The sequence below is a fragment of the Lynx rufus genome, unplaced genomic scaffold, assembly GCF_022079265.1.
Source record: "Lynx rufus isolate CCGP_SWC_20201006 ecotype Redwood Valley unplaced genomic scaffold, mLynRuf1.p SCAF_31, whole genome shotgun sequence".
Taxonomy (NCBI): Eukaryota; Metazoa; Chordata; class Mammalia; order Carnivora; family Felidae; genus Lynx; species Lynx rufus.
The window spans coordinates 1,952,801-1,979,212 of NW_025814847.1; the positions used below are offsets into that span (position 1 = coordinate 1,952,801).

Genomic DNA, 26,412 nt, shown 5'->3' on the forward strand with positions numbered 1-26,412 from the left:
TGCTTCCTTGGCTGAGATCATCTAGGTCAGTCTTTTCACTTTTCAGACCAGTGAATTGAGGGTCAGGGAGGTGATAGGCCCCGCTGTTCGTGACAAAGACATGGCAGACAGGTCACTGTCCTCGTAAACTTGTTTTTAATAGTTTTGCTGTAAAAATTGAAAAAAAAACAAAAACAAAAACCCAGAACAAGACGCCACAAAGGTTCCGGCACTTGCTGTGAAAAGACACGGACCCAATCCCAGGTCAGCAGTTCACCGGGCGGGCATGACCTTGGCAAGACCTGCGGCCTTGTCCTCCCTGCAGCGCGTGGCCGGTCACATCGCCTCCTGCTTGCGGAGCTTTGATTCCACGACTGCAACACTGCTTACAGAAAGCAGTGCCCAAACGAGGCCCCTGTGGGTCAGATCTGGACATCCAGCACGGAGAGGGGAAGGTGCTGGCCCAAACCCCATTTCTTTCACTTTCATTGATGTCAGTAAAACACACAACCTCTCTGCAAACATCCATTTTTCTCACCTTTTACATATATATCATTTCCACCACACCGTTCTATCACCATGAAAGGAAACAAAACATGCAAGGTGCCGAACACTTCAGTGCTCCCGATGGCTAAGAGGTGTTCCACATGTAATGAAGAAGCCTCACTATCCTGGAGGCAGGGCAGGGTCATGGTTAGAGAAGGGCCTTTGAGCCCGTGTCCCTGATTCAATTGATCATTGTCTCTACCACTTTCCTGCTCGGACCAGGCACTCAGTCCCATCTGGAAAATGGGTTGCACAGTGGAATCTTATTTAAGTAATTCTTGGGAGGGTTAAATTATTTTGTACTTGCAAAGCAAACACTACGTAAGCAACGGTCATTATTCCAATTTGCCATATAGGTTTCTGCAGGGGGATTCCTTTCCTTGGAGAGGGCCCAGTGTTTGTTTTGTTTGTTTGTTTGTTTTTAATGTTTATTTATGTTGAGAGAGAATGCAAGTGGGGAGGGGCAGAGAGAGAGGGGGGGACAGAATCCGAAGCAGGCTCCAGGCTCCGAGCTGTCAGCATAGAGCCCGATGCGGGGCTTGAACTCATGAATGGTGAGATCATGGCCTGAACCGAAGTTGGAAGGTTAACCGCCTGAGCCCCCCGGGCACCCCAGAGCACGCCCAGTTTTTTCCGTATTTCTCTTTGCTGTCCCGTGTGAGTCAGTGGACCTGTTAAGACTCCAAAGCAAGTGTTTTCTCCTGGCCTAGGTTCCCAAATCAGCCTGGAACCTTCTGTGTGCTTCTCCCTGCCCTTGAAGAATCTACACTTTGCCCTCAATGCCTGGATTGGGGTCTTCACCCTTTTTTCTTCTCCTGCACGGTGCTCTCTCAGTTCTTCTTCCTGAGGGGTGGTCATGGGCCAACGCATTTCCCCAGCGATGGTCTGAAGGCATTGCTGGCCATTGTCCAGGTCCTTGCAGGGAGCCCTGGGGCCTGTAGTCCTCTTGTGGGGACATGCATGCCTACCTGACAACCCAGAGGAGCCCCAAAGTCACCGCTACCTTCTAGCATGGGGTCTGCGTGTCTGCCCACTGCTGAGTAAAAAAGGAATGTGTGATCGGATCCTAAGGATCGAGCCAGGGTGACAGGGACCAGGTCCCCTTCCCAAAGCCCGGCCAGCAGCCATCCCTCTCACCCACATCAGTCTAGAAGGAAAGAAATAAGAATATACACCTATTTCTATGCACTACCTATGTATATTTATTTCTACATATACTCTATATGTATACCTATTTCTATAGACTAAACTATTTATATACTTATATATAAATATATATATACTCATGTCTATATACTATATCCTATATACATCTTTTTCTGTATACTATATATATACACTAGATACAGATAGATATGTCTATACAGTAAAACCTTGGATTGGGAGTAACTTGCTCTGCGGGTGTTCTGCAAGACGAGCAAACATTTCTAACGAATTTTAACTTGATAACGAGCGATGCCGTGCAATATGACATGATGTGCGTGATGCCAAGTGTCACGTGATCACAACTGAGCCAATGGTTCTTCTCTCTTGCTGAGGGATTGTGGGTGATCGTCTCCCATGCTCACATGCTCGGTCTCAGGCCACGGTGTTTGGCAGAAATCGCTGATTTTTTCAGAACGTTGGAAGGTGCCCACACTGGCACTCGTGTATTTTTTTGTCACTTCAAAGCACGTAGGGACAGTCCTTTGCTTTTCCGTACGAGAGTAAGCTTAGGAATGTTTTGCTTTCTTCTAGGTCAGGCTGCCTGCGGATATAGACCTTTTCTCTGATGCCTTATTGCCAGTTACGTTAAATACAACCTATGACAAGAGTTTATTGCTATTGTATTGTAACCAACATCTGTTAGTGATAGTGAAAGTCCTACACAATAACCCTCCTCTCTCTTGTCTCCCCCACACCATTCACAAAGGTTTTCAATGGTAAGTGCAGGTTAACTTGTTTATTTTTTTAATAGTTTGTATTTTCTTTATTATTTTGTATTATAATCATTTTAATATGAATATTTTGGGGTTTGGAATGAACTCTCTGAGGTTCCATTATTTCTCATGGGGAAATTCACTTTGATACACAAATGCTTTGGATCGCAAGCATGTTTTCGGGACGAATTATGCTCGTAAACCGAGGTTGTACAGTATTTTATTGACTTATTTCTCTCATCTGTAGTGATAGACTGTTGTCAGCACAGAAGAAGGAAGGAGCCAAAGCATGATGTGTACAGGCACACATACATATTCAGACCACAAACTCTGTGGTAGCATTAAAGCTAACACTCCATCACCCAGATGCTTATATAGTTTCCAGTTAAATAAACCCAAGCACTTTTCAGAACGAAGTGGGGCTCTATGGATAATTATCCCTGAAAAACAGGCATTGACTGGAACTCACCTGGGCAAACCAGGATATATGATTGCACTGTGTCGCTATAATGACATGTCTTGGTATTACAAACAGAATCACAATGAAAACCTCTGTGTCCATGTCATTTCACATATGTGCGCACGCATATCTGTAAGACAGATTCTTAGAGGTGGGATTGCTATGCGGAAGTGAATGTGTCGTGTACGGAAGCATTGCTAAATTTTCCTTCAAATTTCTTAACTATTCTGTCCTCCTGGAAGCAATGCGTGAGAATGTTTCCCTGCAGCCTTGACAGCAAAGGGTATTTTTAAACTTTTGGATCGTTGTCAAAACCGATGGTGAGGAAAGTACCTCGATGTATGTGAATTTCTATGACTCTTATGATGAGTCAGGTTGAATACCTCTTCATACACTTAAGTGCCCATGTTCTTTTATAAATGCCCATTTTGGGGTCTGTCTCCCTCACTCCAAATCAAGCATCTTGAAGAAAGGGATGTTTTATACACCTCATACTTTCCCTGATAGGCAGTGTGGAAAATAAAGAGCATTCAATAACTTAAATATACCTAATGAATAACAGAATCACTGTGATTTTTCCTCTCTTCATATAATTTCAGCTGCTTTTGATGAAACTTTTCTAACCTTTGGATCACTTTTTTCTCTTGGAGAACAATATTACATCTACGTATGTCCATGATACAGAATATTTATGAATAAAAATAAAAAATCACTTATAAAATGATTTTATTTATTATTATTATTTTTTACTATTTATTTTTTATGAGAGAGAGAGACAGAGACAGAGAACAAGCAGGGGAGGGGCAGAGAGAGAGACACACACACAGAACCTGAAGAAGGCCCCAGGGCCCGAGCTGTCAACACAGAGCCTGATAGGGGGCTCGAACTCAGGAACTGCGAGATCATGACCTGAGCCTAAGTTGGATGCTCAGCCAACTGAGCCACCCAGGTGCCCCATTATAAAATCATTTTAAACACTTACTATCTGTTATTTTTCATCTTTCCCTGCCCAAAGGCTTTTTAAGAAATATTAACACTCATATTGTAAAATGTCGGCACTTTGGAAATCCTTTCTTCCCTTAACACCGTAATAGCGTTCTCAGTAGTCTTTTTTGCTACATTATAAATTTCTTAATGGAGGCATCGGAAGTTGCTCTTTACTCTTGCTCAGTTTCTAACGCAGAAAAAATATTAGGTGAGCCCACCCTGCTGGTGGAGGATGACCCGAGAAGAAAATAAATACCTTTCTGAGCCAAGCAACCCTCCAATTTTTATTTTCTCTGTTTTTTTTTGCAATTAGGTCAAACACCTCACTTCTTATTCATATAAACTGCCAAGACTTTGGCACATATTATTGGATTGATCTGGGTTTGTTTCTTATAAACACATGTGTGTGTCACATTGATAGGTTTCTGAAGGCAAGCGCACAGTTATTATAATACACTTATTGCCAGACCAGGTGATATCCAGCTGGGCTCTACAAAGCATGGGGGAAGTCTGTCTCAGAATCCTACAGATCTATAAATAAGACTGCAAATCAGGGGCATTTTGGTGTTTGGGACTACGGAGAATGCAGAAATTTTGTCAAATGTCAGTTGCAAGCATCCATCCTGCAGGAAAGTCAGGTGTTCAGATGATGTGGAATATAGGCTCAACGCTGGAAAAGACTGAATGAGAACCCCTAATTGCCCAAGCACCAGAGAATTTTTTACTCAGGTCGAGATTCTTCCAATCTTGAGGTTACAATGTCACTCCTCATCAGGGAAATACAAATCAAAACCACATTGAGATATCACCTCACGCCAGTCAGAGTGACTGAAATGAACAGATCAGGAGACTGTAGATGCTGGAGAGGATGTGGAGAAATGGGAACCCGCTGTTGGTGGGAATGCAAACTGGGGCAGCCACTCTGAAAAACAGTGTGGAGGTTCCTCAAAAAATTAAAAATAGATCTACCCTATGACCCAGCAATAGCACTGCTAGGAATTGACCCAAGGGATACAGGAGTGCTGATGCATAGGGGCACATGTACCCCAACGTTTATAGCAGACTTTCAACAATAGCCAAATGATGGAAAGAGCCCAAATGTCCACCAACTGATGAACGGAGAAAGAAGTTGTGGTTTATATATACAATGGGATACTGCCTGGCAATGAGAAAGAATGAAATCTGGCCTTTTGTAGCAACATGGATGGAACTGGAGAGTGTTTTGCTAAGTGAAATAAGTCATACAGAGAAAGACAGATACCCTATGTTTTCACTCTTTTTTTTTTTTTTTCAATGTTTATTTATTTTTGGGACAGAGAGAGACAGAGCATGAACGGGGGAGGGGCAGAGAGAGAGGGAGACACAGAATCGGAAACAGGCTCCAGGCTCTGAGCCATCAGCCCAGAGCCCGACGCGGGGCTCGAACTCACGGACCGCGAGATCGTGACCTGGCTGAAGTCGGACGCTTAACCGACTGCGCCACCCAGGCGCCCCCTATGTTTTCACTCTTATGCGGATCCTGAGAAACTGAACAGAAGACCATGGGGGAGGGGAAGGGGAGAAAAAGTTACAGAGAGGGAAGGAGGCAAACCATAAGAGACTCTTAAACACTGAGAATAAGGGGTGCCTGGGTGGCTCAGTCGGTTGAGTGTCCAACTTTGGCTCAGGTCATGATCTCAAGTGAGTTCAAGCCCCGAGTCGGGCTCTGTGCTCTCAGCTCAGAGCCTGGGGCCTGCTTCGGATTCTGTGTCTTCTTCTCTCTCTGTCCCTCCCCCACTTGCGCTGTCTCTCTCTCTCTCTCTCAAAAATAAATAAATGTAATAAAAAAATTAGAAAAAAAACTTAGAATAAACTGAGGGTTGATGAGGGGTGGGAGGGAGGGGAAAGAGGGTGATGGGCATCGAGGAGGGCACCTGTTGGGATGAGCACGGGGGGTTGTATGGAAACCAATTTGACGATCAATTTCATATTAAAAAAAAAAGAGAGGTTACATAATTTTCTAAAGAAACTTCTCAAAACCAACTAAACAACTCCAGCTCTCTCAAGATTTTCTAGGTTGACCTGAAGAGAGTTTGTTCTGCGTTTATGTGGTCTATGCGCAAATCTTTCATGGTGAATGTCCTGATAGCCGGGTTACTTTTGCTATTGTCTTGTCCTTTGCTTCTGATTCCTAGATGTTAAACCACGTTTGAATCCACAGACGTAGGCGGTGGGCATCCAGTAGTCTCCAGTGGATTAATGCTTTCAGTCTACTATTTATATGGCCTCTCTACCCGTCCAGTGCAGGCACGTGCATGGTGTCCAGTTGAGGTCAGGGTGCCACAGCTGACTGCAGGACCTTTATGACGATGATCCCGGTGGTTATAAATGGAGCGTGATGGTGGGAAGCGGGGTCAGCAGCACGTGGGCGTCCCGTGTCGTAGTCACGATGGTGGCGGTGGCAGCGATGGCCGCGTCTGCGATGGTGCTGGGCACACAGTAGACACGCAGTGCTGGGGGGCTCAGTGAATGAGTAGTAGCATATGTGCTCAGGAAGGAGCGGCGATGCTTGTCATGGACAAGAAGAGAATCGTGTGCAGCTGATCTTCCTCAAACCAGGGCAAAGCTAGTTGCGGGCAAATTCATGGCTCAGTCCTCTGGGGTCACCCAGCCTTTGTCTTTGGTGCAAATGAAGCTGATAGAGAAGTCTCTTACCAAGGCAGTTTTTAGGAAGGAGACACTTCTGGGGTCCCCAAGGTGTTACTGTCCGTGTGTGCCCGAGATTATGGGAGGTGGGCTCTCTCTCCTTGGAGAAAGCTCTCTGGAACTTGAAGACACGGGACTCCAGAACCCAACAATCAGGGTTGCAGGGCTGAGAAAAGGTGTTTGAGAAACAGAGTGGATCTGCTTCACTTTTCCCGTGCCCCACTTCCTGCCCCAGAGGAACCCCTTGGAGACGGCTAGTCACCCCGGCAACCCCAGGGAGCACACAGCAAGGAGCCCCAGGGAGACCAGTGTGTCCCGGAGCATGAGATATAAGTAGGGCAGAGTCTTGGGGGGCAAGCGATGTTGAGGAGGGTGCCATGAGTGTTAATGTCATCCACACGGTCAGGTAACGGGCAGGGACAGGGCAGCAGGGGTGAGTGTAGTAGAAGCAGAGGACCAGGGAGGGCGTCGATCTTTCCTAGGGGAGGTTCGTTAGGGTGAAGGGTGTGGGAGGAGAACTCTGGGCATGTTAGTGTAGATCGCCTCCCTCCCCCCTCCCCCCAAACCATTTTTCGGGGACTTTAGGGGACCATAAATGCTCTGTGTTGTAAGAGTCTTAGAAAACATCTGTTCAACACTGATTTTTGTTTATTTTAGGGAAGTTGAGGGTATGTGAGGAGAAGTTGCTCAGCTCAGGGTGCCCTGCCGGTCAGTGACAGAGCAGGTGCTAAAACCAAATCGCTGATTCAGAGAAGGCTCTTCTTTTTATGCTATAGGACTTCTTGCTTGGGACTTTTGACCTTATGGTTTTCCTCTCTAAGAGATCCCAGTGCCTGTCTCCTGTGGAGATCATACTTCAAAAGACACGGTGAGTCTACTAAGGGAGGTACCGTCGGGCACCGCGGACCTCAGATGTCAGGCACTGTTGTCAGAGTGCCCCCATCTCTGCCATTTCCCACCTCTCCTTCCAGCCCTTATGGGCACGGTCTATAAACTCCAGTGGGGCTTCCTCAAAGAGGCCCTGGAAGTCACCTTTAGGGGATGACTTCATTCTTCTCCACAGCCCAGATTTGCTGGTTGTTTCATCATCGGAAACTATAGGAAGGATAGAGGTAGGAATTTTCTGGCCTCTCCTATTTGCTGATGGGGGACTGGAGACAAGATCCAGATGCCCAAGTATCTAGAACCCAATATTATAAATTAGAGAGGATTCAACTGGGACCAGGAGCCTTGGTTTCTAGTTCCAGCCCTGTCAACAGCAGATTCTATGATGTGGGTCCGTCCACTTCCGCCCTTGGGAGTGCAACTCCTCTATTGTGAAGGGACTGGCATTGGTTAGACAATGTCAGGTTGCTGCTAGGTGCTCATACTTCGTGTTCTTGGCACCAGGAAGACTTTTCCAAAGAAAGGAAGATCCTGAAGTACTTCCTAGGTATCATGGATCCGCTCAACCACACGTGGACCCAGAGTTTCATCCTCTCTGGTTTCAGTGTCCCCGGAACCCTGCGACCTCTTGCCTTCTTGGGGACCCTGTGCCTCTATCTCCTCACACTGTCCGGGAACCTGTTCATCGTTGTCCTGGTCCAAGTGGATGCTGGACTGTCCACGCCCATGTACTTCTTCATCGGTGTCCTCTCCTTCCTGGAGCTCGGGTACGTCAGCGCCACGGTGCCCACGCTGCTGCACACGTGGCTCCGTGGGCGCTCAGCCATCTCGGCAGTGGTGTGCTTCATCCAGCTGTACGTCTTCCACTCCCTGGGCATGACCGAGTGCCATCTGCTGGGCGTCATGGCGCTGGACCGCTACCTGGCCATCTGCCGCCCGCTCCACTACCGGGCACTCATGACCAGAAAGGTCCGGTTCTGGCTGGCAGGGGCCGCGTGGGTGGCTGGCTTCTCAGCGGCACTGGTGCCAGCCAGCCTCACGGCCACCCTGCCCTTCTGTCTGAAAGAGGTGGCCCACTACTTCTGCGACCTGGCACCGCTGATGCGGTTGGCGTGCGTGGACGCAGGCTGGCACGCTCGAGTGCACGGGGCGGTGATTGGTGTGGCCACTGGCTGCAACTTCGTGCTCATTTGGGGACTCTACGGGGGCATCCTGAGGGCCGTGCTGAAGCTGCCCTCGGCTGCCAGCCGGGTCAAGGCCTTCTCCACCTGCTCCTCCCACATGATCGTGGTGGCCCTCTTTTATGCCTCCGCCTTCACGGTCTATGTGGGGCCACCTGGGAACCGCTCTGAGGGCACAGACAAGTGTATCGCCTTGGTGTATGCCCTTCTCACTCCTCTCCTCAACCCCATCGTCTATACCCTTCGCAACAAGGAAGTGAGGGAGGCCGTGAAGAGGGTCACTGTCAGGGTCAGGACTATTCTGAAGGGACCCTGACGGGCTGTATTGGTCACAGCTCAGCTGCTTGGCCGCAGTGGGAACCGGCCCGTTGGTTGGTCAATCATCTGGTCAGGGTTGAAGTCCACACCAGTGAACGAATCCATCAGATTATTTGTCGAACGTGCTGCAGACGCGCACTCAGGGGGACGTACCTGGGTTCATCAGACGTGAACATGTAGGGAGAAGGGAGGTGTGTGTTCGATTCCATTCCAATCTAACGGGGGGAAAATGTCACAGAGGAGAAAGGAAAAAACCAGGGACCCCATGCAAATGCTTCTGCTGAACTTCCAACCTGGGGAGACAGAGCAACGCTGAGCAGATGAAGATAATCTAAAGCTAAGGTGGGGGCGGAGCGTTGCCCAGACGAAAGGGTGGGAGAGTGGAAAACAGGAGCCGGAAGCTATGGCTCCCAGGTGTGAGCACAGGCAGAGCCAGGGGTGGTGGGCTATTGGGTGGGGGAGGGCAGCTCCGTGGGGGGAGAACACCCCCCCCCCACCCCGGGAGCAGGAGGCCAGAGGCTGCATTTTACAGTGTGCTCTCTACTGGGGCAAGAGGGAGATGGTGACGACGGGGGGTGTTGTCTGAGTTCTCGCCCAATGTCACGGACCATTCCAGAGAAGGGATCCGCAGCCGTGCTAAGGAAACAGCAACAGAAACAAAACCCGAGCAGCAAACAAAGAGCTTTGCAAATCTTGCGTACTAAGCACTCACCTGCGAAGTAGAAAACAGGTTGAAAGAGAAAGCAGGGTCACGTTCTGTGCCTTCCTCCCCTCGGCTCTTCCTCCTGCCCCCCCCCCCCCCCAAACCAAGTCCTCTGTTGAGCAAAGTCTGAAAGTTAATGCTCAGGTTCAACCTCCGGACTCTGGTGACATGTGGACTGAAGGTCAAATGCCTGCCAAAGCGTGTCACAGGGTGAGAGACAGGACCCAAATTTTGGCAGAGCCGAGGCCGCTGTATGGCTCTTGAATACCCTATCTATTTTCATTTTTATACAAGTAACTGCTAAAAAACTCAAACCAATTATGTTTGGTATGTCTGCCCTATTTCGGAACACAGTGCTAGCTTCTCTCAAATGTATGCCTTTAACCTTCAAAATATCCCTCGGAAGAAGGAAGAAGCATCCGAATATCTATGTGAGGAAAATAGTACGATTTCTGGGCTGTAGTGAGGAGACACGGACCAGACCGGGATCCGTGGGGCCACGGGTCTGAGGGTCAGTGGGTTCACCCTCATGGGCATGACCTTGGTGAGTCGCACGGTCTTGTCCTCTCTGTGTGAGCGCGTGGCCATTCATATCCCTTCCTGCTTACGGAGCTTTGATTCCATGATTGCAACTCTGCTTAGAGAAAGCAGGGCCCGAAGGAGGCCCCCGTGGGTCAGATCTGGACATCCAACACAGAGAGAGGAAGGTGTTGGTCCAAACCCCTGGTTTTGCTGCTTTTCGACTATGTCAAAAAAAGACAGACCAAAAAAAAAAAGTAACTTCTTTTTTACTTCTTTTTTGTTTTCCTTAAAAAATTCTATAACCAACAGTTCTAAAAATTAAGTGAAAGGACGCATCCTAAGTGTTCAATATATAAGTTAGCCATATTAGTCTAGAGGCAGGGCAGGGTAGTGATTTAGAGCGTGGGCTTTACTGGCTATCTGCCTGGGCTCGGACATTAATTCTACCATTTACTTGCTGTGTGACCTCAGCAACGCACTTAACTCCCTGTGCCTCAGTTTCCTGATCTGCAAAATGAAGACAATACTAGAACTTTTAAGCACTGTGTAAACACTGTTCCCCCACATACAGTTCTGCAGTGGAAATTTCTTTCTGTGAGGATGCTTCGTCTCACACAGGGCTCACATTTTTATTATGGGTGACGTCAGTAGAATTGGTAACATGCCGAGCGAGGTATCTTCTTTGGACCTAAGCATCCGACGTCAGCGCTGCAGGAAGTCCGTGCCGCCTCCCTAAATGCAAGGTGCAGCACTCCGTTCTGCTGGCCGGTTATGTCTTACTTTTCTGCTCTGGTCTTGTCTCTCCTCTGTACCTCTTTTCACTCAGACAGCTCTTGTCGCAGGTGCGGTTATGAGCACAATGGAAACAGCTTTGTTCTCTGCGGGGGCAGCACCAGAGAGTGGCTGGGGCCGCTTGCCCTTGCAGTGGCTTGGGTCATGTTCATTAAGAGCCCTGGGGATCCCGTCCCTGTGTCTACACTCTGCAGTGTGCCTGGGGGCTCACAATCCTGTTTTGGAGACAAGCAGTTAACAACTCAAGGCAGCATCATTGATTTCTAGCACAGGGCTTGGTGTTCGATGATTTATGAACAAATCAATGAATAAACGGATGAGAGTCCCAGGAGCGTCATGGAGATTGAGCGCCCCTCTTTGAACCGCAGACGGAGACAGGGCCTTTCTTAGTCTCTCCACAGCTCCAAACTCACCTCGCCTTCATTTTATCATCTTTCCCCTCTTGCAACCTCGGGTCCTTCCTTCTACAACCTGCAGTTTGGATCATCCCTAGTGCCCTTTCCCCACTGATACAAAGAACTGGGGTGCTGAGTTGCTGACTCCTACCTCTAAAACCTGCCCTTTGAGTGGTCCTGTGGGGCCCGAAGGGGCTGGAGTCCCGGCCTGGCTGCCTCTGGCAGAAACCCAAGGGTTTTCTACAGATAGCATCACTTTTAATGTGTGCTATGACGTGAGAAAAATGTTTGAGAAGCAATGCCTGGTTGGGGTGAGCGCTGAAGGCAAGACCCGACTTTGTCGACTTCTCCCTCGGTGACCTCCGGAGAAGACTGTAGCAGGAGAGGCGGTGAGAACAAGCCAGCGCTTATGATACCAGAACCAGGCTAGCCGGTCTGCACGGGCATCAAGGCTAACATTCTGGCATGCAAAGGGCTTGCCACACCGGCTGAATGCATCTGACAGCAAAGGAGGTGTTACTAGTAACTACTCTGGAATATCAGGTGTAATAAACCAGAGATGTCTGGGGGCAAACAAGGACATATGACCGTAGCATATCATTGACGTAACAAGTTTTTTAATATATACTTTTTTTTTGCTTCAACAGATAATATTCCTGAAGGGCTTGTAACATTTGCCCTGCAGGATTAGCGTTTCTATGTGCAACACTCAGAAGATGACTATATTTCATAGTCCCCGATTCTTAGGCGTAAGGCCCCACGCCATACATTTCATTCCACCCTTCCTTTCCTTTTTCTTAATGAGAAATCTCAGAGATCTTTCCATCTCCTTGTAGAGAATGCTTTCCATTTTTTAAAAAAATATTTGTTTTTGAGAGAGAGAGGGGGAGAGAGAGGGAGAGAGAGGGAGAGAGAGAGAGAATGGGGGAGGGGGAGAGAAAGAGACAGAGAAACCCAAGCAGGCTCCGCACTGTCCGTGCCGAGCCCGCGCTCGGGGCTCAAACCCACGAACCATGAGATCATGACCTGAGCTAAAACCAAGAGTCAGACACTCAACTGACTGAGCCCCCCAGGCGCTCCTGCTTTCCCATTTTAAAATTAATCCCATCGTACTCCATTGTGTGTTTAATCTGACTGGTACTCTATTGGAGGACCCTTGAGTTCTTCCAATCTCTGACTATTTAATACAGACCTACAGGGACAATCTTGTGTATATTTCACTTCCCATATGTGCACACACATTCCCGGGAATGCGGCTCCTGGGCCATAGTGAGGCTGCACAGAGTATGGGTAAATATTTCTAAATTTTCCTTAAAAGGGATTATGCCCTTAGTTCTTTCTCCAAAAGTGGATGAAGTCTTTTTTCCCCACAGCAACATCTATAAAGTGTGCTTCTAATCGTTGGACCTTCATAAATATGAAAATTTAAAAATAGTATCTCATTGTAGGTTTTGTTGTGGTTTTGGTTTTGGTTTTTTTGAGAGAGGGAGAGAGAGGGAGCGTGTGTTGGGGAGGGGCAGAGAAAGAGGGAGACACGGAATCCAAAGCAGGCTCCAGGCTCTGAGCTGTCAGCACTGAGCCCGATGTAGGGCTTGAACCCATGAACAGTGAGATCATGACCTGAGCCAGAATCAAGTCGGATGCTTAATCGACTGAGCCACCCAGGTGCCCCTTACTTCTAATTTCTAATAAATATATACTGTTTCCAAATACAAACAATGATGCCATGAATCTTTGAACACATTGAATCCTACTTTTTCCACTTATGTTCTAAGCATAAATAATTTTAGATGTCATCGTCCTTCCCAAATCATGAATGACTTAGTAGAGGCATGAGGTCTTGTGCCTTTCTCTTGTTCCATTCCTGATACAGAATAAATGCCAGGGAAGCACTCTCTACAAAAAGGGGATGACATACGGAGAGGAAACAGCTTTCTTGGGTTGGCCTGTATTTAGAAGCCTTTGGCCCTTTAATATATATTTTTATTTCTACATGACTGATTCCAGGTAATGTCTACAAGTCTTTGTTCAGTCATTTGTATCACACTGACAGCCTGCTAATCTACTCAGTTAATGCCAAGACAGCCGGGGGTACAACTGGACACAGCAAATAAGGAAGGAAGTCTGTTTCAGAGTCTGGCTCATAAAAGGGGATGTAGGAATATCAATGTGATGTGACACAGAGACAACAAAAAATAAGAATTAACGTGACCACTCTGGGTCCAGCCTGATTATTCATTTGAAGAGTCTAGACAGGTGGATAATCTGTATAGACTCATGAAATGAAGGTAAAACGGAAGAGTCTTTTGGTATTTGGGACTGTGGAGGGTGCAGTGATTTAGGAAGAGGGCAGTTGTAGCTCCCTACCCTGTAGAAAGTTCCGTATTTCACAGGAAGTGGGATATGGGCTCACTGCTGGCTGAGCCTGACCTCCACTCTCTGTCCAAATACTTGAGATTTCCGCCCCCGCCCCGCCCCCTGCCCCAAAGGGACTCTTCCAGTCCTGGAATTACATTAGCATTCTCAAAGGCCTCAAATGCATTCTCAAAGCATTTTCTTTTTGCTCAAAACTCTTCAGCTCCCGTAGGAAGCTTCTCTGCTTGGGTCTTAGAACATTCAATGATTCCCTCCATTTCAGTGTTGACGTAATTATTCATCTTCTACGGTTACCTTTTTACCTTAAATTTAAGTTAGCATTTATTTTGTCCCCTCCTTTGATTTTAAAAAAATAAGTACACTTGGATTGATGAATGATTCACGTGCATTACTTTCAACAGATAAATGCTTTCATTCTATCATTGTTCTGAATTCCATATTTATTCAGGTATATACTCACAAGTAGTGCCCAACTGAGATCAGAGCTCAGATGCTAATCCCAGGGCTTTTGTTTTTTTTTTTTTTTGTTTGTTTGTTTTTATATATATGAAATTTATTGACAAATTGGTTTCCATACAACACCCAGTGCTCATCCCAAAAGGTGCCCTCCTCAATACCCATCACCCACCCTTCCCTCCCTCCCACCCCCCATCAACCCTCAGTTTGTTCTCAGTTTTTAACAGTCTCTTATGCTTTGGCTCTCTCCCACTCTAACCTCTTTTTTTTTTTTTTCCTTCCCCTCCCCCATGGGTTCCTGTTAAGTTTCTCAGGATCCACATAAGAGTGAAACCATATGGTATCTGTCTTTCTCTGTATGGCTTATTTCACTTAGCATTACACTCTCCAGTTCCATCCATGTTGCTACAAAAGGCCATATTTCATTCTTTCTCATTGCCACGTAGTATTCCATTGTGTATATATACCACAATTTCTTTATCCATTCATCAGTTGATGGACATTTAGGCTCTTTCCATAATTTGGCTATTGTTGAGAGTGCTGCTATGAACATTGGGGTACAAGTGCCCCTATGCATCAGTACTCCTGTATCCCTTGGATAAATTCCTAGCAGTGCTATTGCTGGGTCATAGGGTAGGTCTATTTTTAATTTTCTGAGGAACCTCCACATTGCTTTCCAGAGCGGCTGCACCAATTTGCATTCCCACCAACAATGCAAGAGGGTTCCCGTTTCTCCACATCCTCTCCAGCATCTATAGTCTCCTGATTTGTTCATTTTGGCCACTCTGACTGGCGTGAGGTGATACCTGAGTGTGGTTTTGATTTGTATTTCCCTGATAAGGAGCGACGCTGAACATCTTTTCATGTGCCTGTTGGCCATCTGGATGTCTTCTTTAGAGAAGTGTCTATTCATGTTTTCTGCCCATTTCTTCACTGGGTTATTTGTTTTTCGGGTGTGGAGTTTGGTGAGCTCTTTATAGATTTTGGATACTAGCCCTTTGTCCGATATGTCATTTGCAAATATCTTTTCCCATTCCGTTGGTTGCCTTTTAGTTTTGTTGGTTGTTTCCTTTGCTGTGCAGAAGCTTTTTATCTTCATAAGGTCCCAGTAATTCACTTTTGCTTTTAGTTCCCTTGCCTTTGGGGATGTGTCGAGTAAGAGATTGCTACGGCTGAGGTCAGAGAGGTCTTTTCCTGCTTTCTCCTCTAAGGTTCTGATGGTTTCCTGTCTCACATTTAGGTCCTTTATCCATTTTGAGTTTATTTTTGTAAATGGTGTGAGGAAGTGGTCTAGTTTCAACCTTCTGCATGTTGCTGTCCAGTTCTCCCAGCACCATTTGTTAAAGAGGCTGTCTTTTTTCCATTGGATGTTCTTTCCTGCTTTGTCAAAGATGAGTTGGCCATACGTTTGTGGGTTTAGTTCTGGGGTTTCTATTCTATTCCATTGGTCTGTGTGTCTGTTTTTGTGCCAATACCATGCTGTCTTGATGATGACAGCTTTGTAGTAGAGGCTAAAGTCTGGGATTGTGATGCCTCCTGCTTTGGTCTTCTTCTTCAAAATTCCTTTGGCTATTCGGGGCCTTTTGTGGTTCCATATGAATTTTAGGATTGCTTGTTCTAATTTCGAGAAGAATGCTGGTGCAATTTTGATTGGGATTGCATTGAATGTGTAGATAGCTTTGGGTAGTATTGACATTTTGACAATATTTATTTTTCCAATCCATGAGCAGGGAATGTCTTTCCATTTCTTTAAATCTTCTTCAATTACCTTCATAAGCTTTCTATAGTTTTCAGCATACAGATCCTTTACATCTTTTAATCCCAGGGCTTTTGATGAAAATATTGGGGATATGAATATAAGTGAAAGTAATCGTGAATGAGTAGATAAGCCTCATGAGGAAGTCCGGGGTAATCATAATGGAGACCGTGTAATTAATGGCAGCCATACTGGTAATGGAGATTTGGAACATGGCGATTAGAGCAGTGTATTAGGTGTTTAATAAACCATGACTGAAACAATGAATGACGACAGGGGGCACAACAAATGTGACAATAAGGAGGTGGTGACGTTGGGCACAGAAGTGATAGTGGTGGCTAAATGGACTGTGCTCATATGGTGCTGAGGTTAGGGGTGGTCAGAAAGAGCAGCTGATTGAGGAATCTCTTTGCAAGGAGAATTTTGAAAAGATAAAACTTCCGGGATGCTCAAGGTGTTACTGTCCGTGTGTGCCCGAGATTATGGGAGGTGGGCTCTCTCTCCTTGGAGAAAGCTCTCTGGAACTTGAAGACACGGGACTCCAGAACCCAACAATCAGGGTTGCAGGGCTGAGAAAAGGTGTTTGAGAAACAGAGTGGATCTGCTTCACTTTTCCCGTGCCCCACTTCCTGCCCCAGAGGAACCCCTTGGAGACGGCTAGTCACCCCGGCAACCCCAGGGAGCACACAGCAAGGAGCCCCAGGGAGACCAGTGTGTCCCGGAGCATGAGATATAAGTAGGGCAGAGTCTTGGGGGGCAAGCGATGTTGAGGAGGGTGCCATGAGTGTTAATGTCATCCACACGGTCAGGTAATGGGCAGGGACAGGGCAGCAGGGGTGAGTGTAGTAGAAGCAGAGGGCCAGGGGAGGGTGTCGATCTTTCCCAGGGGAGGTTCGTTAGGGTGAAGGGTGTGGGAGGAGAACTCTGGGCATGTTAGTGTAGATCGCCTCCCTCCCCCCTCCCCCCAAACCATTTTTCAGTAGGTTTAGAGGACTGCGGTAATCCAAGGCTACCAAGACATCTACTTAAACTTTTTCATTTTAGAGAAGAGGAAGTTGAGGCAAAGAAAGCAGAAATGGCCAGGCTCGATGTTCATTTTCAGTTAACGGCAACACAAGTTCAGAAAGCCAATTCCAAAGGAGAATGAGTTTTCTCTTATGCCACCACCCTTCTAGAACCCTACCATAGAGTCCTGACTTCATCGGTTCATAAGCGCCTGCCTTAGGGACTTCCCGGTGCAGAATTCTCCCTGGGGACCCTTTCTCAAAATGCACCGTCTCTACTCACTGATTCCTCTTCTGGCCTTACCATTCTGAGCTCTGTGGGGCTCTTCTGAGAGGACTCACATTTCCCTCTTCTTTCACTGCGTCTTCCTCCAGCTCTTACTGAGAACATTCTGGAATTCCAGAGGGGCTCCTCCAGGGAGACTCAGCAGGCGCCTTTGAGAACGCGGGTGTTTCCTTCTTCCACAGTTCCGCACAACTGACTGTTGGATATGGGGACTAAGGTGTGGAGGCCCTAATGAATCGAGGGATGTTTCCTTTGGACTGTAAGGGGGTGAGTATGAGGATTCCTGATGGGGAATGTGAGAAAACACTGGAACCTGACTCTAGGGTCACATTCCGTCCCCCCAGAAAAGCACTGGCTGTGTGGCAAGAAGCTGGACTCCACTCCAACTGTCAGCAAGACTGAGATGCAAACCTCTTGTGCCTTCCGAAAAGTGAGGGCTTGAAAAGTGATTTTATATCATTTATGTCATTTTCAGGTTTATTCCTTCTATACTTTTGGCTCTGGGGAAACTTTTCAAGAAGCAAAGTTCTGAAGCAGTTAATCTTCTGTCTCTGCCCCAAAGAACCATTCTCCACCTGCTCCTCCCACATGACCGTGGTGGCGCTATTCTTTGGCTCTGCCTTTGTTGTCTATGTGGGGCTGCATGGGAGCCGCTCTGAGGGCACAGACAAGCATATCGCCTTGGGGTACGCCCTTCTCACTCCTCTCCTCAACCCCATTATTTATAGTCTTCGTAACAAGGAGGTGAAGGAGGTTGTCAGGAGGGTTACGCCGAGGATCAGGGCTCTGTTGAAGGGACCCTGAGGGTCTATGGAGTCATTTGGTGACCATAGGGTTCAGTTCGTTAGTCGCTCAAACAATCCATCAAATAATTTTTTCAAATGCACTGTGTATTCTAATGTATATAAATAAATTCCAGTAGATGTTCAAACACCCTGCATATTCCAACAGACAGCATCTTGGTTTGAAGCAAACTGAGAGTTGTAGAGGTCAAGCCAACATGGCCTCTGGACCCTTTCCTGTCCAATACGGGTGAAAAGACACATCTTATAAAAAATAACCAAAAGTAAGGATGCGGGTGCAGATCTTTAGGCAGACTTAGAACTTAGGGAGAAATGGAACTATGTTTGAAAAGATTTGGAAGACCAAAGTCTGACTGTGGGATTATGTCCAAGATGGGGTCCTGGAAAAGCATGGAGAAAGGAGAAAAACAAGGCTAGCAGAAGAAAAGGGAACGAGCTTCTCGGGCACGTGTTCCGATGTGGATCGGGAAACCATGGGAAGGGGGCTGATACAAGTATGGGGTTCCACGTCCCCAGGAAATCCCGCAGTCCAAGAGACTTTGACGCTGGAGCTGGGAATTTATTCTCCAAAAGGGAAGATCGAAGATGGGAGATGAGGGTTCTGGGGGTGCTGGTGGTTAAAAGCGAGTTAGAGGAATATGCCCTGCGGTGTGAATTGGGAATCATCAGGTAGGCATCTGGGCAACCCCACTGACCGAGTCCCGTGAGTGCAGAACTAGCTCTGGGAACCAAGAGGAGGTAATCAAAAGGAGGCATCATTTATGTTTCAGAGAGTTTACCGTTTTGTGTTGAAGAGTCAGTCCTCCTCCCCCCCCGTCTTTCCCCCTCTCTCACTCTCTCTCTCACACACAGCACCACCACCATAAGTGACATAATGACTAATATCAAGAAATGGATGTTTCCTTTGTGCTTTTCGCTCCATGCGTATGTGTGGTGGTGGGAGGTCATGAAGGTAGAGGGAAGTGGCGGCAGGATTGGCAGAAAAGGGCTGAGGGAAAAATAAAGCAGCTTCACAGTTGTTGATTTTGATAAATCCCCCCAAGTCTCAGACTGTGGAATCCTAACCTCCTGGGTGCCTAGTTGGGACTTCTCTGGAAGTTCCCTTCAGACCAGACACGGAACTGTGGGATCCGCAGAGGGGACGCCTTGTCTGAAGAGAACAGGACAGCATCTCTACTGAAAATACGTAAAGGAAACTTGCTTTCGAAAGAATTCTTCTGGGCAGCGTTTAAAACAATGGTAGAATGAATGATTTGGGGGTTTTCTTGTTTTTTCCTAATGATGTTGAGACACTTTCTTTCTAAGGCAAAGATGACTTGGTGTTTATTTTAACTTATTTTTAGTGGAAGGAAAAGGTATGTGGGGTGATGTACAGTGACACTGCCCTCCTTCCCAAATCAGTAATCCTCACTAGAGCCATAGAATGTTCTGGAATCTCCACTTATTTCTTTAATATTTATCTATTTATTTTGAGAGAGGGAGAGAGAGAGAATCTCAAGCAGGTTCCACACTGTCAGCACAGAGCCACACACAGGGCTTGATCTCATGAACCGTGAGATCGTGACCCGAGCCGAAACCAAGAGTCGGATGCTCAAGGAACTGAGCCACCCAGGCACCTCTGGAATCTCCATTCATTAAATGGAGATGGGCTGTCGACCTTGAGGTTTTTCTGACAGCAATGTAGCCTTGGCTTCAGGTCAGCTCCCTGACCATCCAGCCCAGATCTGGACTACATTCTCTGCTCTGACCTTTGTGGGGGTCCTGAGCGAAGAGAAACCCATTTTAATACTATTAAAGCATGAAAGCTAATCTTATGTGTGGTAACAACAACAACAACAACAACAGTGGCAGAACTCAAAGTGTCCCAAGGGTCCCCGGGCAACGTGATTGTTGTTTTCTTGTGGGAGTGGGGTGGGGTGGGGAGAGGCCTGTCCTGGTAAGACAAGCGGACCAGGTTCAAGTCCAGATTAAGCCAGCACAGGATTTACGAAGACTTACTTGGAGCAGACACCATCTGCCGCCAGGAAGTCCCTGAATCACTGAACTTCTGAGTTGGGTGGGGCCTAGGCAGCCACGTGGCCCAAACTCCTCTGTCTTTATGGAAGATAAAAGTGAAGTCAGTGGGTGGGAAACGCCCTGCCCACGGTTACATGGGAATTGAGAAGTCGTCTGGGGATGGAACAGTACCAAGGGTTTCTAACTCTTCCCGCTGTACCACTAGGCCACGTGGCCTCTAAGTGGCCTTGACCTGAAGCAGAAAGTCCGTGGCCCTGATTGAGCTCCACACAGCAGGAGAAGGGGCAGTGGTGCAAAGCTGGTGTGTCACGGGTGGTCCGTGGCAGGGTGGGGGTGGGGCCTGCTTGTCTCCTCCCACATACAAAGAACGTGGCCTGCCACGGGGTATATACAAGGCTTTCTGTGGCCAGCGCTAGGGGCCCGGCCTCCTGCCGTTTCTACTTTGCCTTCCAGAGGTAGGAGTAGGTTCCACCCTTCCCGAAGCCTTCCTGAGCTCCTGCCCAGCTCCATAGTCTCTTATGCAGACCAACCATTTATACTGGGCTATTTTGTGTCCTTTTTCTCACCGAATTTCCCACAGCGGGAAAATGGGTGAATGACTTAGCGAAATCAGTTAGTAGGTGAAGAGTCTGAACTCATTTCAAAAATGTGAACTCTCCTGAGCAAGAGGGAAGAACAACAGTTAACAAAACAGAGTCTGGTTGTGCTGAGTTTTCACTTTCTCTGCCACCCCTGCCATCTGTGGACCTTTCCGAGCCTGTGGGAACCCAGAAGGGACTTTTCCTTAAATGTAGGCTAATTGCAGAACAGACTTTTAAACATGATTCACATGAAACTGCAGAGTCATTACTGGCAAAGTGTTTTGCTCTCTACAATCATAAGGTCTAAAAATAAGAAATTATAGGTAACAACTCCAGGTCTCTGCCTCACTTAGTGAACAAGTCACAACACGTTTGAGTTTTCCCAAACACGGGGCATTGATTAGCCGTGGCATAGATGAGGCTCAACAGCTCGCCTGGAATCTTCGCAGGTAAACCGTAACCACAAGTAATGAATTTTATCCTAGTGAGGACGTGCGTCCAAGAACTACCTAAACGACAAAGCTTGAGGGCAGGACCTGGCAGTTTGCGTTTCAACAAGCCTCAAGATGCTTTGGAGCAAAGTCAAATCAGAACCACTGATCTGATCTGATTGGTGAAATTGGGAGATGTTGTGGGAATGTGTGGCCCACCCGTTCGCTCTGCTCCCGTCCTGGGTCCCCCCCCCCCCACCACCACCACTACCAGTTTGCATGTTCTCTCTGCCAGGGAGTGGAAGGGAACTGTCCTCATGGACGATGTCCAATAATCAGACGGGGAAACCATAAGCAAACTAATCATAGCCACTGTCAAAGAAAGATATTCGAAAGCCCTCTCCTGAGTAAATAATGCATCAGGCTGATAAATCATAAGTAAGGATATAAAACATTTCATGAGAGTAATTAACACAACCCACCCACTGAAGGCACATGAAATCCAGATCAACTTTAAGCACGCACGAATTAAACTCATTCCAGGCTGTAAAATAAGGCACACTAAAGTTGTGTGCCCTTTGTTCTGGAGATCTACTGCACAGCACGGGGACCGTACTTAACGATACTTTATTGTATATTTGAAATTTGCTAAGAGAGATCTCCAGAGTTCGCTCCACAAAAAAAAAAAAAAAAAAAAAAAAAAAAAAGGAAAAAGAAAGAAAGAAAATAGTAAGTATGTGAGCTGATGGATATTTAATTAGCTTGATTGTGGCCATCATTTCACAGTGACTCCCTTATCCGTGGTTCCAGGAAGCCGTGGTCAGCCATGGTCTGGAAATAGAGGATCCTCTCTCTGACGGATCATCAGACGGCCACTAGTAGACTGACGCTGTGTCACAACGCCTCCACCCTTCACCTCCTCCATCTCATCACGTAGGCATTTTATCATCTGACATCCATCCTCACAAGAAGGAGGGAGAGTGCAAGATAGTCAGGTGTTTTGAGACAGAGAGAGATAGAAACCATACTCATATAACTTCTAGCCCAGTATATTCTCATAATTGTCCTATTTTATCATTAGCTATGGTTGCTAATCTCTTACCGTGCTTAATTTATAAATCAAACTTGATCCTAGGTATTATGTACAAGAATAAATATAATAATGTATTTGCAATTTCAGGCATCCACTGGGGTCTTGCAACATATTACCTACAGATCAGAAGGGGCTATTGCACTTGTAAACTGAAACATCAAGTTGTACACCTAAATACACGCAATTTCTACTTGTCAATCACATGTCAATAAAGCTGAAAATAAGTTAAAGTAAGCCTCAACACAGTTAAGAGAGTTAATATTATATAGATATTTTTTATAAATTTTTATTTTATTTTATTTTTTAACTTTTAATATTTTTAATTTGAGAGAGAGAGAGAGAGAGAGAGAGAGAGAGAGAGAGAATGTGCATCAGAGTGAGTGAGGGGACAGGGGGAGAGAGAGAGAAACTTAAGCAGACCCCATGCTCAGGGCAGAGCCCAATGCAGGGTTCCATCCCATGACCGTGGGATTCTGAACTGAGTCAAAATCAAGAATGGGACATTCAACCAAATGAGCCACCCAGGTGCCCAATAGACGGGTTTTTAAATTATAACATAGTTTAGTTTGTAATAAATAACTATATGATAAATTTTAAATGTCCATATGTTTGACATTTTAATTTTTTTTTTTCAACGTTTATTTATTTTTGGGACAGAGAGAGACAGAGCATGAACGGGGGAGGGGCAGAGAGAGAGGGAGACACAGAATCGAAAGCAGGCTCCAGGCTCTGAGCCATCAGCCCAGAGCCCAACGCGGGGCTCGAACTCATGGACCGCGAGATCGTGACCTGGCTGAAGTCGGACGCTTAACCGACTGCGCCACCCAGGCGCCCGTTTGACATTTTAAAGGGCACTTCTAAACAACCTATGAATCTAAGAAGAAATTGTAAAAGAAAGTGGAAAACTTTCAGACCCAAGGGATAATAAAATTAATCATACTTTCAAAACTTCAGGATGAACTTATAGTGCTTCTTGGAGAGAAATTCATAACCTTAAGTGTTTACATTGTAAGAGAAGGAATGTGCAAAATTGATCTAAAGTAGGAACTTAGAAAACTAATATCAGGAGAAAAAAAAAACAAGGAAAAGAAGAAAAAGATAAATATGGGAACAGAAATTAATACATAAAGAATAAACAAAGAGGATATATAAATTAAAGAGTTGGTTCTACAGGGTGCCTGGGTGGCTCAGGTCATGATCTCATGGTTTGTGAGTTTGAGCCCCAAGTGGACATTCTCTCTGTTTGGGATTCTCTCCCCATTTCTCTCTGCCCCTCCCCTGCTCACCGTCTCTCTCTTTCTCAAAGTAAATAAATAAACCTAAAAAAATAAAGAGTTGGTTCTAGGAAAAAAGATAAAACAATTAAAATAATATAAGGGGAAAAACAAGTAAAGAAGAAAAAGATAAATATTGGAGCAGAAATTAATATAATAAAAATACAATACAGAGGATATATAAGTTAAAGACTTGGTTCTAGGAAAAATAATAAAATAATTAAAATAATATCAGGAGGAAAAAAAACAAGGGGAGAAAGAGAAAGATAAATACAGGAGCAGAAATAATATAATAAAAAAATACAACAAAGATATATAAATTAAAGAATTGGTTATAGGGAAAATATGATGAAACAATTAAACTCCTGATAAGACTAACAAACAATAAAAGGGAGAGGGGGTAAGAATATGGATATTAAAAATGAAAAATGGATAAACTGCAGGTTTAAACTACAAAGTTTAAGTTGATAACTATTGTTTAAAGTATTTTTTTAAGTTTATTTATTTTGAAAGAGAGAGAGAGAGAGAGAGAGTGCATGGGAGGGGTAGGGTCAGAGGGAGGGAGGGAGAGAGAAAGAGAGACAATCCCAAGCAGGCTCTGCACTGTCAACACAGAGCCCAAGGCAGCTCAATCCCACGAACCATGAGATCATGACCTGAGCCAAAATCGAGGGCTGGGCTATGAACCAACTGAGCCACTCAGGCGCCCCCCAGATGATAAGTATTAACAATATATGCCAATTAATTAAAATGTAATTAGCTAGACCCATTTTCGGGAAATTTAAAATCACCGATGTCAAGTTCGGAAGCACTAGAAACTCTTAACAGTGAATTAGTTAAACATATTACTGTAAAAGAAAATGTCAAGCCCAGATAGCTTAACAAGTGAGTTCCACCAAATATTGAAGAAAACGGTAACTCCTACTTTTAACCCCTGCAGAGAACAGAAACCTGGAAATTCCACTCAGCGATGCATTTTATGAAGCTCGCCTGATGCCTGATGCTGATTCCAAAATAAACAAAACCAGTGGAAGAAGGAGACTCAGAGGCCGACTCACTCGTGAACATCAGTGCAAAATTCTCCCTCCACATACTCCTGAACCAGATTCAGTCCTGTGCACTAAGTGGTTACGGCTGAGTTTGGTTTATCTCAGGAATTCAAGATTGATCTGACATTTGAAAAAGTGAACAATGTAATTTATCATATTAACAGATTGAAAGAGAAAGAATGATTATCTCTTTGACGCGGCAATAAGGAAACCATAATCACTCATAAATGTAAAAATAAGAGACAACAGTAAAGCTACAAATAGAAAATACAGTTCTTGATAAAGGCACTTTAAAAAAGTCACGCCGTGGATCCGAGAGTGAACTGTGAAAAGCATTTCCTTTTAAGGAACATTTAAGGTCAAGAGCAAAACACGATTAATGGCTAACACAACTTCCATTCAGCGTTGGAGGAGATAGTGGCTATTGCAGCAAATAAACAAAAAAGGTTAAAGAAATTAAAAGAATAAATACTGGGAAAAGCTGTAACTATTGGTAGATGTACTCTTACTTGTGTTGAAGCATCATAACCACAGATAAATTATTAAAATTAGTATGGAGTGTCGACCAGCTTTGCTGGATACAATTCAATTCAAAAAGCCAATGTCATTATTGCATAATGACAACAATCGTAACATATAATTAAAGAGAATTCACAACAGCAATAAAAAATATATAAAGTACTTAACAAAAGATGTTCAAGACTTTTGGAGAAATTCTTGTGAATTTGTATTCAACATCATTACCTAACACTTCTATGTAAATGATGAGACTGAACACATTTGTGTGAAGGGAAATCAATATTAGGAAAACCTCTCCTTACCCTGTATTGGCCTTTTGATAAGACAAAATCTCATACAAGTTCCGGAAGTGGTGTTCATGGAATTTGACAACCTTCCCCAAGGTCATTCTCCAAGGTCAAGAGTAATCATGACATTCAAGAAGAAAAAGGGTGACCTTTTTCTTGTTTTGTCATGTGGGGTGACAGGGATCCCATTGTAGATCAGGTGAGTCAGGTTTATAAGATAATTTAGTTATACTCAGTGGTCTAGGAAAGTGACAGTACTAAAAGAAATTGTAACTTAAACTTTGTTTTGTACGATAAAGAGCCATTTTGAATGTAAATCTTTTCTCTAATGGCTTTTTAGACACAGAACTAAAATAGACCATGTGGGAGAGTATGAAATCCACATGAGGAGCTGAACCATGTTCGGCATCTGGAATCCTCAACAGGAGGTTGTAAGGTGTCCGCCATAGTTTATAAAAAACTCCACATAATTTCAGCTCAAAAATTGCCAAAAGATGGGGCGCCTGGGTGGCTCAGTTGGTTAAGCTCAGGTCATGAGCCGATTTCGGCTCAGGTCATGATCTCACAGTCTGTGAGTTCGAGCCCCGCATCGGGCTCTGTGCTGATGGCTCAGAGCCTGGAGCCTGCTTCCGATTCTGTGTCTCCCTCTCTCTTTGCCCCTTCCCTACTCATGCTCTGTCTCTCTCTGTCTCAAAAATAAATAAACATTAAAAAAAATTGCCAAAAGAACTTTTATTTTTATTTCTTTTAGACTCCTACAAGTGTGAACAGAAGGGAGGAAGAGAGTGAACGTGATTACCACGTTAGAAATCAAGTGATTACCACTTTAGAAATCAAGAGCTGTTACGAATTTTCATAATTTTTTTTACCTTGGAAAACAAAGGCTATTTTTTGTTTGGTTTGGTGGGGAAATACCCCCTTCAGATATAGCTGAAATGATTAACCACGCTTACAGGTCATGAGCCAATCCTAATCCCTCATGGTGGACACACTTTACGATGCCCTCAGATCTATGAAATAATGTGGATGATGCAAACAAACATCTGTGATTCCTATGCACAGTGGTCTAGTTTCCAGGGACTTACCTCTTATATACTTTACACACACAC

At 45.4% G+C, this 26,412-nt stretch overlaps 1 protein-coding gene across 4 annotated transcripts in view; it reads left to right on the plus strand.

Moving 5' to 3' along the window:
• The window catches only part of LOC124521705 (olfactory receptor 10C1-like), a 28,552-nt gene extending 3,364 nt beyond the window's left edge, over window positions 1-25,188 (plus strand). For 2 of the 4 annotated variants that reach the window (XR_006964588.1, XR_006964590.1), the window contains exon 3: window positions 24,389-25,188. Coding sequence is in view for 1 of the 4 variants with exons in the window: in XM_047092759.1 (XP_046948715.1) it covers window positions 8,014-8,958 (945 nt within the window). In the remaining 3 variants the exon portion in view is untranslated. Of the gene's footprint in view, window positions 1-7,942; window positions 12,249-17,432; window positions 17,518-24,388 lie in introns of those variants that run through there. The other 2 variants (XR_006964589.1, XM_047092759.1) reach the window with 2 other exon arrangements.
• The last annotated feature ends 1,224 nt before the right edge of the window (window positions 25,189-26,412 follow it).